We start from the raw sequence: 16,688 nt of genomic DNA, 5'->3' as shown, positions 1-16,688 counted from the left end.
CAGGTGCCATCACATGATGGTCAGTGCCATGATGATGTTTATGGGAATTGTAGTCTGCGAGGTGTTGCCCACCCCAACCTTAAGTTTGAAGTTTATTTATTAGTGTCACAAGTAGGCTTACATTAACATTGCAATGACGTTATTGTGAAAATCCCCGAGTCGCCACCCTCTGGCGCCTGTTTGAGTACACTGAGGGAAAATATACCAAGACCAATCCAACTAACCTGCACGCCTTTCAGACTGTGGGAGGAAACTGGAGCACCTGGAGGAAACCCATGCAGACTCCACGCAGACAGTGACCCAAGCTGGGATCCCTGGTGCTGTGGGGCTAACAACTGTGCCACCATACCAGACAGCAAAATATGAGTGAACAAGCTCTTCATGCTAAGGCTCACTGCATACCTTTTGGAACTACTTTCAATAGGATAATACTCCAAACTAGCTCGCTTTATTTGTGAAAAAGTTTTCGTTCTTGCTCTAGCTGCAGTGGGGGTACGTTTCACCTTGAAACATGGAAGAGGAATCTAGTTTATATCTCCTATTAGATTATATGTTTTGAAAATCAGGTGGCACAGTGGTTAGCATTGCTGCCTCTCAGCGCCAGGGACCTAGGTTCGATTCCATCCTTTGGTGACTGTCTGTATGGAGTTTGCAAGTTCTCCCCATGTCTGCATGGGTTTCTTCCAGATGCCCAGATTTCCTCCCACACTCCAAAGATGTGTGGGTTAGGTGGATCGGCCGTGCTAAATTTCCCCTCTGTGTCCCAAGACATGTACTTTAGATGGATTAGCCATGGGAAATGTGTGGGGTTATGGGTATAGGATAGGGGAAGATGGCCTGGGTAAGATGATCTATCAGAGAGTCGGTGCAGACATGATGGGCCAAATGGCCTCATTCCGCACTGTAGCTATTCCATTCTATGAAAAGCATTCACGGTCTAACAATGAAGCAGAGGGGCCATGAAATGTATGTCTTTAGAAGAATATTTTATACTTTGGGCATCTTAACATTGCTTTTCATATTCAAAATATTGGGGGAAGGAAAATGGTGGATTTGCACGTCAAACTGGTTCGACTGTTCTTGTAGCCTCACGTATTTATGTGACTTCTCTTTAAACAGGTATAGAAATGGATTAAGTCAGACAGATGTTTAGCATGGTGTTAAATCTGTCTTTCAGATCTCATTTTGATTGTTTGGCAGGATTGACTTTGCACACCTTTGATTCCTCACAGAGTTGCTCAGCCCGTGTAAACCTGTGGGAAGGCGCAGAGTCAACATTAGTATTCTGGGTGAAAGGCCACGCTGGGTAGTTTACCATGCGCAATTTATCAGAAATCTGTGGATTCAGGTGTGAAGAGGATGGTCCGCAAGATCCTTACCACAAACACAGATGCACAAATGACATGCCAGGAGCTAAGCTAGTGCTTGTCTTATCAGTCTTATCTCATCGTATCCCAACAGGCTACTTACTGGGTCATTTAACTAGCACTGACAAGGGAGGTTTTTTTTTGCCCATTGTTTAAAATAACTCTGTCAACATTCTCAAACACCACTTTTGCTGTGAAATTTTAAAACATGCTTTTAGAAAAGCAAAGCACTGGATCCCAATTTTTCTTTGGTCCCAGAAATGAAATGAAGCCAGTTTTATAATTGTGTTTTTTTTTTGTAAAAGTATACTAACATTACAGAGCACCAGAAGGAATGGTGGTTATATAGGAATTTGGCATTTAATTGAAGGTATAATTTTAGCCTCATGCTGCACTGGAACTAAATCTATTAAGAAAATGATTAAACCAGAGAAGAACCAGAGGTGTGAAAAGTCAATCTTGCCAAACAATTGAAACAAATTCTGAAAGGCAGATTTAACATCTGTCCAACGGAATACGTTTTTTGTCGTAAGACCATTTTGTTGGATGTTCAGTGATATACCAGTTTGAAATGTTAGTGCAACTAATCAGTAATTACCACCATTGTTCTAATTAAACTTTGACCACCGCTACCTACTAATGTTTAACTAGTATACATTGGAATCGTGCAGTCACAATGCAACATCTTTTCTTGTAATAGTGTTTTTTTTTTGTTCAGTGCTGTTTTTCCTGATTACAACCTGTGCACAGCAATTAATGGGTTAAGTTGTCTTTCCATTTGGGTTCTGAACTTGGAAAGGTATTAAAGTAAGATTAGATTCTTCCACAACACAGCTCTTGTATCATTCAAAACTTCTTTTTCTGCCCTGTTTGATGGTACACAACAGCAGGGGTCTGAATGACTAGCGCTGGAAAAAAAAGTGCTGGGGGTAGGGTTAAGTCCTCAGTCCAGTGCACCCCACTAATCCCTCTTGTTCCATAAAGGAGGATTTACTCTTGCTGCCAGGCTGTGAAAGGCTTTCTCGGTACATAAGAGATTGTCCTCGCTTTCCTGTGGAGGTGTGGTTGCTATAGTAGAGTGTCATGCCTGGAGTTTCTTACAAACCTCAGTGTTCATTGGCATAAGAGCTAAAGAGCAAAACTCGGGTTTAGAAAACGTGACAATAGATAAACAGGAAGACAGGAGACAGGCCAAATGGGTATTACAAGAGAAAAATAATGAAATGTGAAATAAAGGGGAAATGGAAAATAATAGAAAACAACAATGAGGAGAAAAAGGGAGGGAAAGCCAGGGTGAATCAGAAGAGGGATAAAGAAGCTGGGATGAGATTTAATTTAAAGGGTAAAGTAGCGCAAGCTTTCACAGCCTTGAGCTGAACAAATCTTACATCAAATAAAAGTAGAGTTCTGTTGAAGACTCGAAACATTTCTCTCTCCACAGATGCTGCAAGACCTGCTGAGTTTATTCAGCCTTTTCTGTTTTAAACTCTTACAAACAAGATGTTTTGTTCGACATATAATGCTGCGTATATGTTACAGTTAGCGTAGTGTTTGGAGTACTTTTCTTCACTATGTTCACTGCGCTTAATACCCTATTGGATATGACCTGTTTGTAGCAGCATGAGTATGTTCCAATCTAGCAGGCTAATTAAAATGGCTAGTAGATGGAAGATGAGGCTGCCACTGGGAAAGATGCTGCTCAGACACCAGGAGGGGAAGGCGTACCGACCATGCTACGTTTGTTGGACATGACTGTGGTCCCCCAACACGCTTCTGGCTGGCCACCTCCATTCTACTCTCCATAAGCTTGAGATCATCCAAATCTCTGCTGCCCAAATCTCTGCTGCCCGTGTCCTAACTCGCACCAACTCCTGTACACCCACCATCCCCGCGCTTGCTGATTGACACCAGTAAGCAGTCGAGCAGTGCCTCAATTTTAGCAATCTCATCTTCGTTTTCAAAACCCCTCCATGGCCTCATCCCTCCCTATCTCTAATATCTCCTCAATCCTCACAATCCTCAGAGACACCTGCCCACCTCCAATTCTAACCCCTTGAGCATCCCCCATTTTACTCAGAGGGTGGCGAGACTGTGGAATCCTCGACCACAGAAGACTGTGAAGGCCAAGTCACTGAGTATACTTATGAAGGAAATAGATAGATTTCTGGACTCGAAAGGCATCAAGGGGAGAGAACGGGAATATGGGGTTGAGATAGAGGATCAGCCACGATGCTGTTGAATGATGGGATAGGCTTGAAGAGCCGAATGATCTACTCCCGATTCGAATTTCTAACTTTCTATATTTAATCGCTTCAACCAATTGGTGGCCAGGCCTTTGGCTGCCAAGTCTCTAATCTCTGCAACGCCCTCCCATACCTCTCTGCCTCTCTTTCCTTTATTTTTCAAAGTCTCTTTTCTCCTGTAAGACACGCCTACCTCTTTGACCAAGCCTTTTGTCATTTGCGCCGGCTCGCCGTAAAAAGGTGGTTTATTACGCTCCTGTGAAGCACCTTGTGATGTTAGAATTAAATTAAAGGCTCTACACAAATGTTGTTGCAGGGTGAACACATTCTGTCTGGCCATGTTATGTTTGTTGTGTGCGAGTGCCGAAGGAAAAATCTGTTACTACAACCTGACACAGCCAGCAGTAAATCAGGAGTACCTATTGCCAGAAAGAACATGAGAAGTGAAGTAATTGCTGGTGAAATAAGTGGATGGGAGGTATTACCGCTCAACATAAATTGTTCACATTACAGTGGCGAGTTGACAAAAATGAAATAATTTGCTCTGTACTCAGTAATTACAGCTGTGCTTGGTGATACACTCTGTAATCAGAAACCTGAATACTGAAATGGGGTTGGGGGGGCAGGTGGGGAGAAGCAAAAAGTGGTTCGATTGAAAGTTGAGTGTGACAGTGTAGATATTTTTACAAACATGCAAGCATATGTGTGGCACAAAACCACTCCATTATTTATAAATGACACATTCTTTGCTTTTGTGCAGGGAAATCGGGTTCAACCAGATACTCCTCCTTAAATGATGGTAAAACCATGCAGGATTTTTGCCAGAATTTTATGAGATTTCATCAGAATTGTATATTATTTGCTGTTAGATTGTCAGTGATGGATGGAGAGTCAACAAATGAATGTTCACTATCAACAAAATATATTATTCTTTTTCATAATAGGTGCACAGCGATAACGTATGCCCTGCATATAAATCAGAAATTTTTGAACTGCCTGTTTAAGGGGATTAATGTTTAATTTTAAATTGTATGGTACATCAGTGTCGTTATGTGGGAGATGGCTTTGCAATATAATCTTCACAGTTAACTCTTGCTGCCAGCAAGTTTCATGCTGTCTTCATCAACTCATGCCAAGTTTTTGGGGGCAGTACGGTGGCACAGTGATTAGCACTGGGACCCGGGTTCCATTCCCACTTGGCTCATTGTCTGTGCGGAGTCTGCATGTTCTCTCCGTGTCTGTGTGGGTTTCCTCCGGTTTCCTCCCACAGTCCGAAAGATGTGCTGGTTAGGTGCATTGAAGAAAGAACAGAGAAAATTACAGTGCCGGAACAGGCCTTTCGGCCCTCCAACCCTGCACTGACCATGCTGCCCGAATGATCTAAAACCCCTTACCCTTCCGGGGACCATATCCCTCTATTCCCATCCTATTCATGTATTTGTCAAGATGCCCCTTAAAAATCACTATCGTATCTGCTTCCACTACCACCCCCGGCAGGATGTTTTTGGTGAGTCATTAAGCAAACATTGAAAGAAACTGAACACGCACGTGAGTTACCATGTACAAGTAAATGACCGTGCCAAGGAAGATACTCGCCCTTGATATGTGTCACTATAAATCTTGAGCCTCGCAGTATCATCTTGGGTAGTGTTCCACTTAATGCACGGTGCACTGTTTAAGATGGGAAACTATATTTTCATCGGTGATATTGCTTTTGGGGTTTTGAAATTCGGATGGCAGTGCCATGGATTTCTACTCCAAACCTCAATAATTTATGATACTGATTTCCACGTTCCACCACAGATTAGGAAAAATTGAAGCCATTATATGTGCTGTGCAGTTTAATGCTGTAAAGAGGGAAGGGAATACAAAAAGAATTATGGAATTCCCAAAGGTAGTAATATTCTTTGCTTTATAAATGAAAAATTGTTTTAATTCCCTGCCAGAAGCAATAATTTGATTTTTCATAAATTCTTTCATCAAAATGTCATGAAACAAAAATTGACACAAACTGCATCTTTCAGATAATGAACAGATACAAAGGAATAAACTACATAATTGAGACGAGGAGCAAAAAGACTCATGGAACAAAAAAAAACCTGACTGAAATCTAGGATAGAAGTAACAATAATAATATCTTAAGGATAAGGATTTTTTAAAAAATTATTTAAGGACAGTATTCTTTGCTCAATTTTGAAAGGCATGCAGAAATAATAAAATTATCCTTTGTTATTGTTTTAATGGTGTCAAAATTGTATAGCCCAGTCTCCTTTATTTGTCATAGCCTGTCAAAAACACTGTCACCCAATGAAATGTGTAAGAACATGATTTAAACCTGATTAAGAAGGCATATGGCATGCTTGCCTTTATCGGCTGGGGCATTGAGTACAAGAGTTGGGAAATCATGTTGCAGTTATTATAGAACCTTGGTTAGGTCACATTTAAAATTTATTTATTAGTGTCACAAGTAGGTTTACATTAGCACTTCAATGATGTTGCTGTGAAAATCCCCTAGTCGCCACACTCTGGCGCCTGTTCGGGTACACTGAGGGAGAATTTAGCATGGCCAATGCACTGAACCAGCATGTCTTTTGAACTGTGGGAGGAAACCGGAGCACCCGGAGGAAACTCATGCAGATATGGAGAGAACGTGTAAACTCCACACAGGCAGTGACTCAAGCTGGGAATCAAACCCGGCTCCCTGGCCGTGCGGCAGCAGTGCTAACCACTGTGCCTCCATGCCGCCCATTTGGAGTATTGTGTGCAGTTCTGGTCACCACACTACCAGAAGGATGTGGAAGCTTTGGAGAGAGTGCAAAGAAGGTTCACCAGGATGTTGCCTGGTCTTGAGGATGTTGACTATGAAGAGAGGTTGAATAAGCTAGGATTGTTTTCACTGGAAAGACGGAGGCTGAGGGGAGGCCCGATAGAGGTCTACAAAATTATGAGAATCATAGACAGGGCGGCACGGTAGCACAGTGGTTAGCACTGCTGCTTCACAGCTCCAGGGTCCCGGGTTCGATTCCCGGCTCGGGTCACTGTCTGTGTGGAGTTTGCACATTCTCCTCGTGTCTGCGTGGGTTTCCTCCGGGTGCTCCGGTTTCCTCCCACAGTCCAAAGATGTGCGGGTTAGGTTGATTGGCCAGGTTAAAAATTGTCCCTGAGATGCGTAGTTAGAGGGATTAGCGGGTAAATATGTGGGGGTAGGGCCTGGGTGGGATTGTGGTCGATGCAGACTCGATGGGCCGAATGGCCTCCTTCTGCACTGTAGGGTTTCTATGATTCTATGGATGGTCAGAGGCTTTTTCCCAGGGTGAAAGTGTCAATTACAAGGGGGCACAGGTTGAAGCTGAGAGGGGGAAGGTTAAGGGAGATGTGCCGGGCAAGTTTTTCACGCAGAGTGGTGGGTGCCTGGAACTGCCAGAGGAGGTAGTGGAAGCAGGCACATTAGCAACATGTGAGAGGCATCTGGATGGGTACATGAATAGAGGGATATGGACCGAATAAGGGCAGAAGGTTTTTTTTTAGTATAGTTAGGGCATCATGATCGGCACGGGCTTGGAGGGCCGAAGGGCCTATTCCTGTGCTGTACTTTTCTTTGTTGTTTGTAGGTCAGTGGCATATGTTTCATAGTCAAACCCAAACAAAGAGTTAATAAATCCCAGCTTATTGCTGTGCCCCATTCAGTACAAGAGATAATTCGGTAAACAAGCAACATGGATGAACGAGGAGACTTTTATAACTACCATCCATTTATCGGAGCTCTTGAAGCACACTTAATGTGAACAGTAAATTGTACAAACTGCACTGAAGCCTATCTGATCATAATTAATTAGTTATAATAAAACAATTAAACTATGTTTGCGCGCAACAAAGGAAATGAAGGGCAGGACAAAGCAATACAGAGGTAAAGAGTAGGTTGTTAGGACAATGTAAATGTAAACAGTGAAGTACTGATTTGCAGCAAAAGGGACAGGGTCAAATCCGAAGCAAGATAAGCCCCCTATAGATAATAAATCAGCTGTACATATTAAACAACAGATGTTTCTGACTCAAGCAGGAAGACACAATGGATCATATAACAGCAGTTATGTTTGTAAGGATTACTGAATCAGACTTCAACTTCAGAGGAATATCCTACTATATAAAAACTTTACAGTCACTTCCTTTAACTAACACAGATCAGCCTTCTGATTTAGGCTCGAAGCATCTGTCTACTCTTTAAAGGTTTATGGCCATGATCTGAAACTGTGCAGTGAAGCCTACATAGTGTCCACTCATAATAGGTGTCCTGTGCAATATTATCGTCATCACAGGTCCTAAACTGGCTTTATTGCTGACATGTTATGAGATTTACTCCAGTCAGCAGTTAGATTAGCCACAGTGCAAATACAAATCATTTCGCAGTAATGACTTGCTGATATACCCAGCCGAAGAGCACAGAACATTTTACTTAATTTGGGAATTCTTCTCAATTTGATCTCCAAACCACTGCATTTTTAATGGCCTAACTGAATGTCGCGCAGCTTAAAGCTATCCGCGAGATAAAGATACCAGTTTATCGTGTGGATTCCTATATACCAAGCGGGAGAATAATACAGCGCCATAAATTAACCACAGAGAAGATTAGGGAGTGGAGATTTCATCCCGCAACCATGAAATATCTGTCACAGCTTCTGCATTCGCGAGGAATCGAGTATCCTACAATTGTTACTTCATGCAAATTATTGTACTTCAAACGGTTCTGCAACAGACACCGGGTCCCATATCGTCAAAAATATATTTGACAAAAGGCGAGTAGATTTCTCAGGCAGTCAGTGGGATAAAATAAAATGATTGACTCTTAGGCTGAATCCTGTAAAACGGCAACTCTGTCGATGTGTAAGCGCACAGAGAATTAAATAGGCTCTTGGGGTGACCACTTTGCATGAAGTTAACCTGTCTTACTTAAGATACTTGGTTAATTCAGACATATCGCAACCCAATTGTGAAGAAACACCTTTTTTTTTAAACGGAGGTGTCATGCCTGGAAAACTGCAGAACTATTCGCCAGAGCTCAAACACAAAACACGAATCAATGACGGATTCAGGAAAATGGGTCTTTTGCCAAGATTAACCACTGTGGGCAAATGTGGATTAGTTTGGGATTTCAGGACTTGGTTTGCAATCACGCCTGATAGTCTGCATTGAACAACTCATCCTGACGCCCAACCATCATTGCAAACTTTAAAAAATGATTATAAAGGTTTGCTTGTGTGATTTGTTGTGTGTTAAGGCTAATCTGCTGTCAGGGTGAAAAGTTTGAATGATGTTATACCTAACCCACTAAGCTTAAGGAAAATACCGAACTTTCTAGCATAAGAGCACCTGTATTTAGACAACAGCCTGGGGCTTAATTAAAATCAGCAAAAGAGGTTAGTTAACAGCTTATCGTGAGTAGGAAGTCACAGGTGGTTCATTTACAATACAAGCAGCAGGGCAAGCTTAAGATTTCCGAATGTAATCCTTTATTTAGGCTTTTCTTGACAAGGTTTCTTTAAGAGTAGATATAATGAGTAAACTTGTCAGTGAAATATATATTTATAAAATCACAGCCATCTAAGGGGCAGCCTGAAAGAGGGCAAGTGCCTATTGATAATAGAACAAACACTTTCAGAATGGCTAATGGTAACTTGTGAAAGAGCAGGACTGGGGATTCACCTGGTGAAGCAAGCTTTAGAATTCTTTCATTGAGAAGTTGAGCTGGGGCCTGCCCGTTCTGAATGAACGTACAAGATCCCATGTAACTCTTAGAGAGAGAGCTCTCCTTGTGTCCTGGCCAACCATTTATCTCTCAACCAACACCTAAAACAGGTGACTAGTTATATCCCTTTCTCTTTTTCTCCTATTGATTCTATCGCCGCCACATTTAGAATCCTATAGTGCAGAACAGGCCATTCGGCTACACCGACTTTCTGACAGAGTATCTTACCCAGGCTCTTTCCCCCACCCTATTCCTGTGACCCCATACATTTTCCATGGTCAATCCATCTAGCCTATACATCTTGGGATACAAAGGGGCAATTTATCATGGCCAAATCACCTCACCTACACATCTTGGGACACTAAGGGACAATTTAGCATGATCAATCCACCTAACCTGCAGATCTTTGGACTGTGGAGGAAACCGGAGCACCCGGAGGAAACCCACACAGACACGGGGAGAATGTGCAAACTCCACACAGACATTCATCTGAGACCGGGCAATCGAAGTCGGGTCCCTGGTGCAATGAGACAGTAAGAAGTCTCACAACCAGGTTAAAGTCCAACAAGTTTATTTGGTAGCACAAGCCACAAGCTTTCAGAGCACTGCTCCTTCATCAGGTGAATGGGAGTTGTGTTCACAAACAGGGCATATATAGACACAAACTCAATTTACTAGATAATGGTTGGAATGCGAGTCTTTACAGGTAATCATGTCTTAAAGATCCGAAAGCTTGTGGCTTGTGCTACCAAATAAACCTGTTGGACTTTAACTTGGTGTTGTGAGACTTCTTACTGTGCTTACCCCAGTCCAACGCTGGCATCTCCACATCATAGCTATCATCGACATCGCACATTGTCTGTACCTTTAAGACTTAATTACCTGTAAAGACTCGCATTCCAACCATTATCTAGTAAATTGAGTTTGTGTCTATATATGCCCTGTTTGTGAACACAACTCCCACTAAACTGATGAAGGGGCAGTGCTCCGAAAGCTTGTGGCTTGTGCTACCAAATAAACCTGTTGGACTTTAACCTGGTGTTGTGGGACTTCTTACTGTGTTAACCCCAGTCCAACGCTAGCATCTCCACATCATGACTATGAGACAGCAATGCTAACCACTGTGCCACCATGCCACACTCTTGGATAAGAGTGCACAGTATCCCACTGCTACTTGGAGGATCAATCTGCACTCTCTCATTTCCTTCTCTATGAATGGTATGCTTTGTATAGCGCGCAAGAAACAATACTTTTCACTGTATGTTAATACATGTGACAATAATAAATGAAATCTAATCAAATGGTATGTACAAAATGTCTGGTACACTTCCGACCTTACAACAGCGGCTTCACTTCACAAGTACTTCATTGATTGTAAATGTTTTGGGATGCCTGGCAGTCTGGCGAGGCACTATATGTAGGTATATATGTATGTGCGATTGTTTTCCTTTGAAGACAATACCAATGTAAAATATCAAAATCTTCAACGCGAGTCTCTGCCAAAGGCTGCAATGATGTGGAGATGCCGGCATTGGACTGGGGTGAACACAGTAAGAGTTTTAACAACACCAGGTTAAAGTCCAACAGGTTTATTTGGTAGCAAATATCATTAGCTTTCGGAGCCCTCCTGCAATGGCCAGGAGTGCACTGGGGCTCAGTCCATGCAGAAGGATTTTCCCAATTCTTGGGGTATAATATGATAATGTGCCCAATTTCAGCTTCTCTGGTAAGGCTGGTAAAGAAATACCATAACGTTTCATTTGATATCCCAACTACCTCACAAAATGGCTCCTTTGATCTGTGTGAGGTTGTGGAAGGCCCTGGATGATTTTATTTGAATATTAACCTGGGGATTAAGAATGCTTATTGCATGGGTTGGCACTGTGTCGAATTATCAATGGATGGCACTACAGCTGGTGTGGATGGGTGGGGTCACCGATTTGGCCTCCCTGATGCTGTGGAGTTTCTGTTCTCTGGCTTGCTGCTGTGGGGAGATCCCACAGGAGGATCCAAACCGGGAAGCACTGTCCTGTGCCTCCCAGCACGTGACTGAGAAGTGTGAGTGATGAAATCCTGTGAGCTGCCCGCAACCCACTGTCTGCGCTGCAGATGGTGTGTGGCCTGGGCGACTTCAGTGAGCATGGAAGGATTTACACCCCGAATAGAAATAATTGTAGCATCGAGCTCCTCGAATCCTTGCCTGAACTGACATAGAGCCAAAGTCACATCCTGTAAACTTATGAAAGATGAATTAATCTAATTTATTCCTTGAGGTTAGCTTAACCTTTTTACTCCATAACAATTTCATTTTCTGAGAGCAACGGATCAATTAAATGTCCGTACACAATATATTTCTTTATGTTGCTCAGCACGCTACTTATTTGTCAGGTGTATCTCGGTTTACTTCTGTCTCCGAGTCTGAACGTTGTGGGTTCAAATCCCACTCCAGGATGTGAATACAAAAAAAAATCAAAGTTGACAATTGAGTGCAGGAGTAAGGTGGGAATGCGACACAGCCAGAGGTATCATCTCCTGTGTGAGACATTAAACCGAGGTCCCATCTGCTCTCTCAGGTGGATAGAAACATAGTAAACAGAAACAGGATTAGACCATTCGGTTCTTCAAGCCTGCTCCACCATTTATTTTGATCATGGCTGATCATCAAATTCAATATCCTGATTTTCCCTTCCCTCCATATCCATTGATCTCTTTAGCCCCAAGAGCTATATCTAATTTCTTCTCAAAATCACACAATGTTTTGGCCTCAATTACTTTCTGTGGTAGTGAATTCCACACATTCACCACCCTCTGGGTGAAGAAATTTCTCCTCACCTCAGTCCTAAAAGGTTTACTCCTTATCCTCAAACTATGATCCCCTAGTTCTGGACTCCCTCACCATCAGGAACTATCTTTGAGTCTACCCTGTCTAATTCTGTTAGAATTTTATAAGTTTCTATGAGGTCCCCTCACACTCTTCTAAACTCCAATGAACTCCAATCATAACTGATTTACTTTTTCCTCATATGATAGACCTGCCATTCTGGTAAACCTTTGCTGTACTCCCTCTATAGCAAGGACACCCCTCCTCAGATAAGGACACCAAAACTGCACACAATACTCCAGGTGTGGCCTCACCGGCGCCCTATACAATTGCAGTAAAACATCCCTATTCCTGTACTCAAATCCTCTTGCTATGAAGGCCAACATACTATTTTCCGTCTTTGCTGCCTGCTGTACCTGCACACATTACTCTCAGGATCTTAAAGGTCCCATAGCATAATTCTGAAGAAGTGGAAGATATCACCGGTGACCTGGCCAATATTTACTCTTCAATCTTCACTAGAAAAATAAGTTATCCGGCTAGTATCACATTGCCATCTTTGGGACCTTGCTGTATGTTAGCTGGTTGCCACATTTCCTTTCGTTACAACAGTGGCTACACTTCGAAAGTACTTCATTGGTTGTAAAGCACTTTGGAATGAACTGTGGTCATGAAAAGTGCTACATAAATGCAACTCTTTCTATCTTTTACTTCAAAAATCTGGTGCCTGACTTATGTGGATTGTTAGTATTGTGTTTACAATCAAAATGAAACATGAGGACTGAGTAAACCATTCGGAAAAGGAATGAGATTTAGTGGGAACAATAAATAGTGCGCATTGCTTTAATATCAGATGCTTTTAAACAATTTGGCGCAGTCAATGGATTATGAAAATTAGACTGCTACATCCATGAAATGTTTGAAAAAGTAACTTTTAAAAATGTTGAATTTACTCAGGCATACCTCTGCATTGGTTCCTTGTGCGAACAAGAGAAAGTAATTAATCTTTATGCAGTACTATATCCCATTCTCCATGTTTACAGACTGTCATCCAGTGAATTACTTGCGATATGTAATTATTGCTGTGTTATATCAGCAGATGCACACATAGCACCACCTCACAAACAGCAATGGAGTAGACTAACCCATCCATCTGCTATCTGTGGTGCTGGTTTTGGGAGGAATGTTGGCCAGGGCCACACTTCTACTCTTCATATGATTCCATAGGGTGTTCTATACCAGTACGCCATCAGTTGGAAAGAAAGCGCAGGCAGCACGGTGGCACGCACTGCTGCCTCACAGCAACAGGGACCCAGGTTCAATTCCGGCCTCGGGTCACTGTCTGTGCGGAGTCTGCATGTTCTCCCTGTGTCTGTGTGGGTTTCTTCTGGGTGCTCCGGTTTCCTCCCACACTCCAAAGATGTGTGGGTTTAGTTGATTGGCCATGATAAATTGCCCCTTAATCAGGTAGATTAGTGCGGTAAATACGTGGGATTACAGAGATAGGGCCTGGGTGGGATTGTTGTTGGTGCAGGCTCAATGGGCTGAAAGGGATTCTATGAAAGCATCTCTCAGATGCAATTCTTTCTCAGAAGAGTCAACCTAAATGCTATGCCCAAATTCTGGAATAGTCCTTTAGCCCACTACCACATAGAATAGTACAAATAAATTATATAAAGCACCATTGATAGTGTGGCAGCTCATACAAATCGCTCATAATATTACAATTCAAAATCCATATGAAACAGTTCAATAGGCTGAAAACTGCTCCCAGAATGTCCATTCAATTAAGGCAAAAATATTAATCCAAATTGATGTTAACCTTCCCAATATTCTTCACAGAGCCTCACAGCTCCAGGGACCCGGGTTCCATTCCGACCTTGGGCGATTGTCTGTGTGGAGTTTGCACGTTCTCCCTGTATCTGTGTGGGTTTCCTCCAGGTGCTCTGGTTTCCTCCCACAGTAAGAAGTTTAACAACACCAGGTTAAAGTCCAACAGGTTTATTTGGTAGCAAAAGCCACACAGCTTTTGCTACCAAATAAACCTGTTGGACTTTAACCTGGTGTTGTTAAACTTCTTACTGTGTTTACCCCAGTCCAACGCCGGCATCTCCACATCATTCCTCCCACAGTCCAAAGATGTGCGGGTTAGGTGGCTTGGCCATGCTAAATTGCCCTTAGTGACCCAAGATGTGTAAGGGAGGTGGATTAGCCATGGTAAATGTGGAGGTGGGGGGTTACGGTGATAGGGCAGGAGTGGTACTAGGTAAGATGTTTTTTTTGGAGAGTGAGTGCAAACTCGATGGGCCGAATAGCCTCCTCCTGCACTTTAGGAATCCTATAATTCTATGAATATTTGATGCACAAGCAAGTTGCAATGTCTCAGACCCGTCTTGTCTTTTCCAGGTTGTTTGCCACGAAATGCAACGGCTGCATGGAGAAGATAGCGCCCACAGAGTTTGTGATGCGAGCTTTAGAGTGCGTTTACCACCTGAGCTGTTTTTGTTGCTGCGTTTGTGAAAGACAGCTGAGAAAAGGAGATGAGTATGTTTTGAAAGAGGGACAGCTGCTTTGCAAAAGCGACTACGAGAAAGAAAAGGAGCTGTTGAGTTCCGTTAGCCCTGATGATTCTGACTCAGGTAAAGATGGCACAATCCAAGCATTTCCCACAGGGAAACATCCACCGCTGTCGCTTCAATTATTTTAATCCGCATGCCTAACTTTGCTCTTAAACCCTTGCAGTGTGCACAAAATATATGATATCACGGCATAAACCAAATTTTCTTATCCCCCTGTAAATAACTAACTTGGGTTTTTTTTATTCATTCGTGGGACATGGACGTCGCTGGCTGGGCCAGCATTTATTGCCCATCCCTAGTTGCCCTTGTTCAGAGGGCAGTTGAGAATCAACCACATTGCTGTGGCTTTGGAGTCACATGTAGGCCAGACCAGGTAAGGACGATAGATTTCCTTCCCTAAAGGACATTAGTGAACCAGATGGGTTTTCCAACAGTCGACAATGGTTTCATGGTACAAAAGCAAAAAATGCTGGAAAATCTCAGCAGGTCTGACAGCATCTGTAGAGAGAGAATAGAGACAACGTTTCGAGTCTGGATGACCCTTCGTCAGCTCTGATACTGTCAGACCTGCTGAGATTTTCCAGCATTTTCTGTTTTTGTTTCACATTCCAGTATCCACAGTATTTTGCTTTTATCTTAATGGGTTCCTGGTTATCAGTAGATTCTTAATTCCATATTTTTAAAATTGAATTCCAATTCCATCATCTGCCATGGCGGGATTCGGCCCTGGGTCTAGCAATAATACCACTAGGCCATCTAAAGGCCCAGCCTTGTCTGGAGTGTTTGGGAACATAGTCTAATTGGAAAATACAAAGAACAACAAAGAACAAAGAAAAGTACAGCACAGGAACGGGCCCTTTGGCCCTCCAAGCCTACACCGATCAAAATAGATCATATGATCAGCATGTGATGCCATACTGTAGTCATCGGTTGTCGTGACAATGTCCTGCACAGCCCTGCATATTTTAATGGCTGTGTTCGCACCAAAATTGCCAAGTGGATGGAAGGGGGCTTTTTAGGGAACCATTTCATCAGATGTTTTGGAGACATTATCTCACAGCGGATACGTTTTCTTTGGTTTTGGGAATTTAACACATAGAATCTGAGAACAAACCGATTGTCACATCATGCCTATGCCAACATTTTGAAAGGGTTATCCAATCAATCCCATCCCTCCACTCTTTCCCTGTAGCCCTGCAAATGTTTTCAGCCTCTCCAGTATAGATCGAATTGCATTTGGAACGTTTTTATTGAATCTGTTCCACCACCCTTTCAGGCAGTGCATTCCAGATCATAACAACTCGCGACTTTAAAATAAAAAATCCTCCTCTCCCTTTCTTGCTAATTGTTGCAAATCTATGTCTTCTGCTTACCAACCCTCCTGCCAGTGTTTCGAATCCATTCATTCCTTAGAATAGACGAAGACAGCACTGATACAATGAGTTTCTTTTATTGAACAGAACTTAAAATTAGATCATTACAAAAGCAAACAGAGACAGAAAAACTGGAGAAAGAGAGAAGAGAGAAAGAGAGAGAGAGAGAGAGAGAAAGAGGTTTTTTCTGCCAGCCCCGTACTGATCAAAGCAGATCTCCAAACAGACTGAACAGCTCTCGAAAACAGTCTGCTAGCTGGACACACAGTTCCACAATATATCCATCCTTATCTCGCGGCCTCACAGATGTTGTTTATGAAAACCTTTGTTTGGCTTATAAAAAGGCCTGTTTTTGCTTGCATTGTACTTTCAAAAAATGCAGTCAATGTTCCAGCTAACCCAGCATGCCTTCTGAGTTTTAAAATGTGGTCAAGTTAAGTTTTTTAGGCTTAAATGTAGTTGCATAGGCAGAAATATCTTAAAATAAAGTCTTTGCATCAATGAAGCAAACCATACACAGGCTTAACACAGTGGAAACAGGTTCTCCTTATTTCATTAAAAC

General features: G+C 42.5%; 1 protein-coding gene across 2 annotated transcripts in view; it reads left to right on the top strand.

Annotated features, from left to right (window-relative positions):
• The window catches only part of LOC144502478 (LIM/homeobox protein LMX-1.2), a 192,359-nt gene that overhangs the window by 158,874 nt on the left and 16,797 nt on the right, over positions 1-16,688 (top strand). For both annotated transcript variants that reach the window (XM_078226439.1, XM_078226438.1), the window contains one exon: positions 14,581-14,813. In XM_078226439.1, the coding sequence (XP_078082565.1) occupies positions 14,581-14,813 (233 nt within the window). The remainder of the gene's footprint in view (positions 1-14,580; positions 14,814-16,688) is intronic.

The sequence above is a fragment of the Mustelus asterias genome, chromosome 13 (genome assembly GCF_964213995.1).
Source record: "Mustelus asterias chromosome 13, sMusAst1.hap1.1, whole genome shotgun sequence".
Taxonomy (NCBI): Eukaryota; Metazoa; Chordata; class Chondrichthyes; order Carcharhiniformes; family Triakidae; genus Mustelus; species Mustelus asterias.
This window is presented reverse-complemented; position numbering and strand designations above follow the sequence as displayed.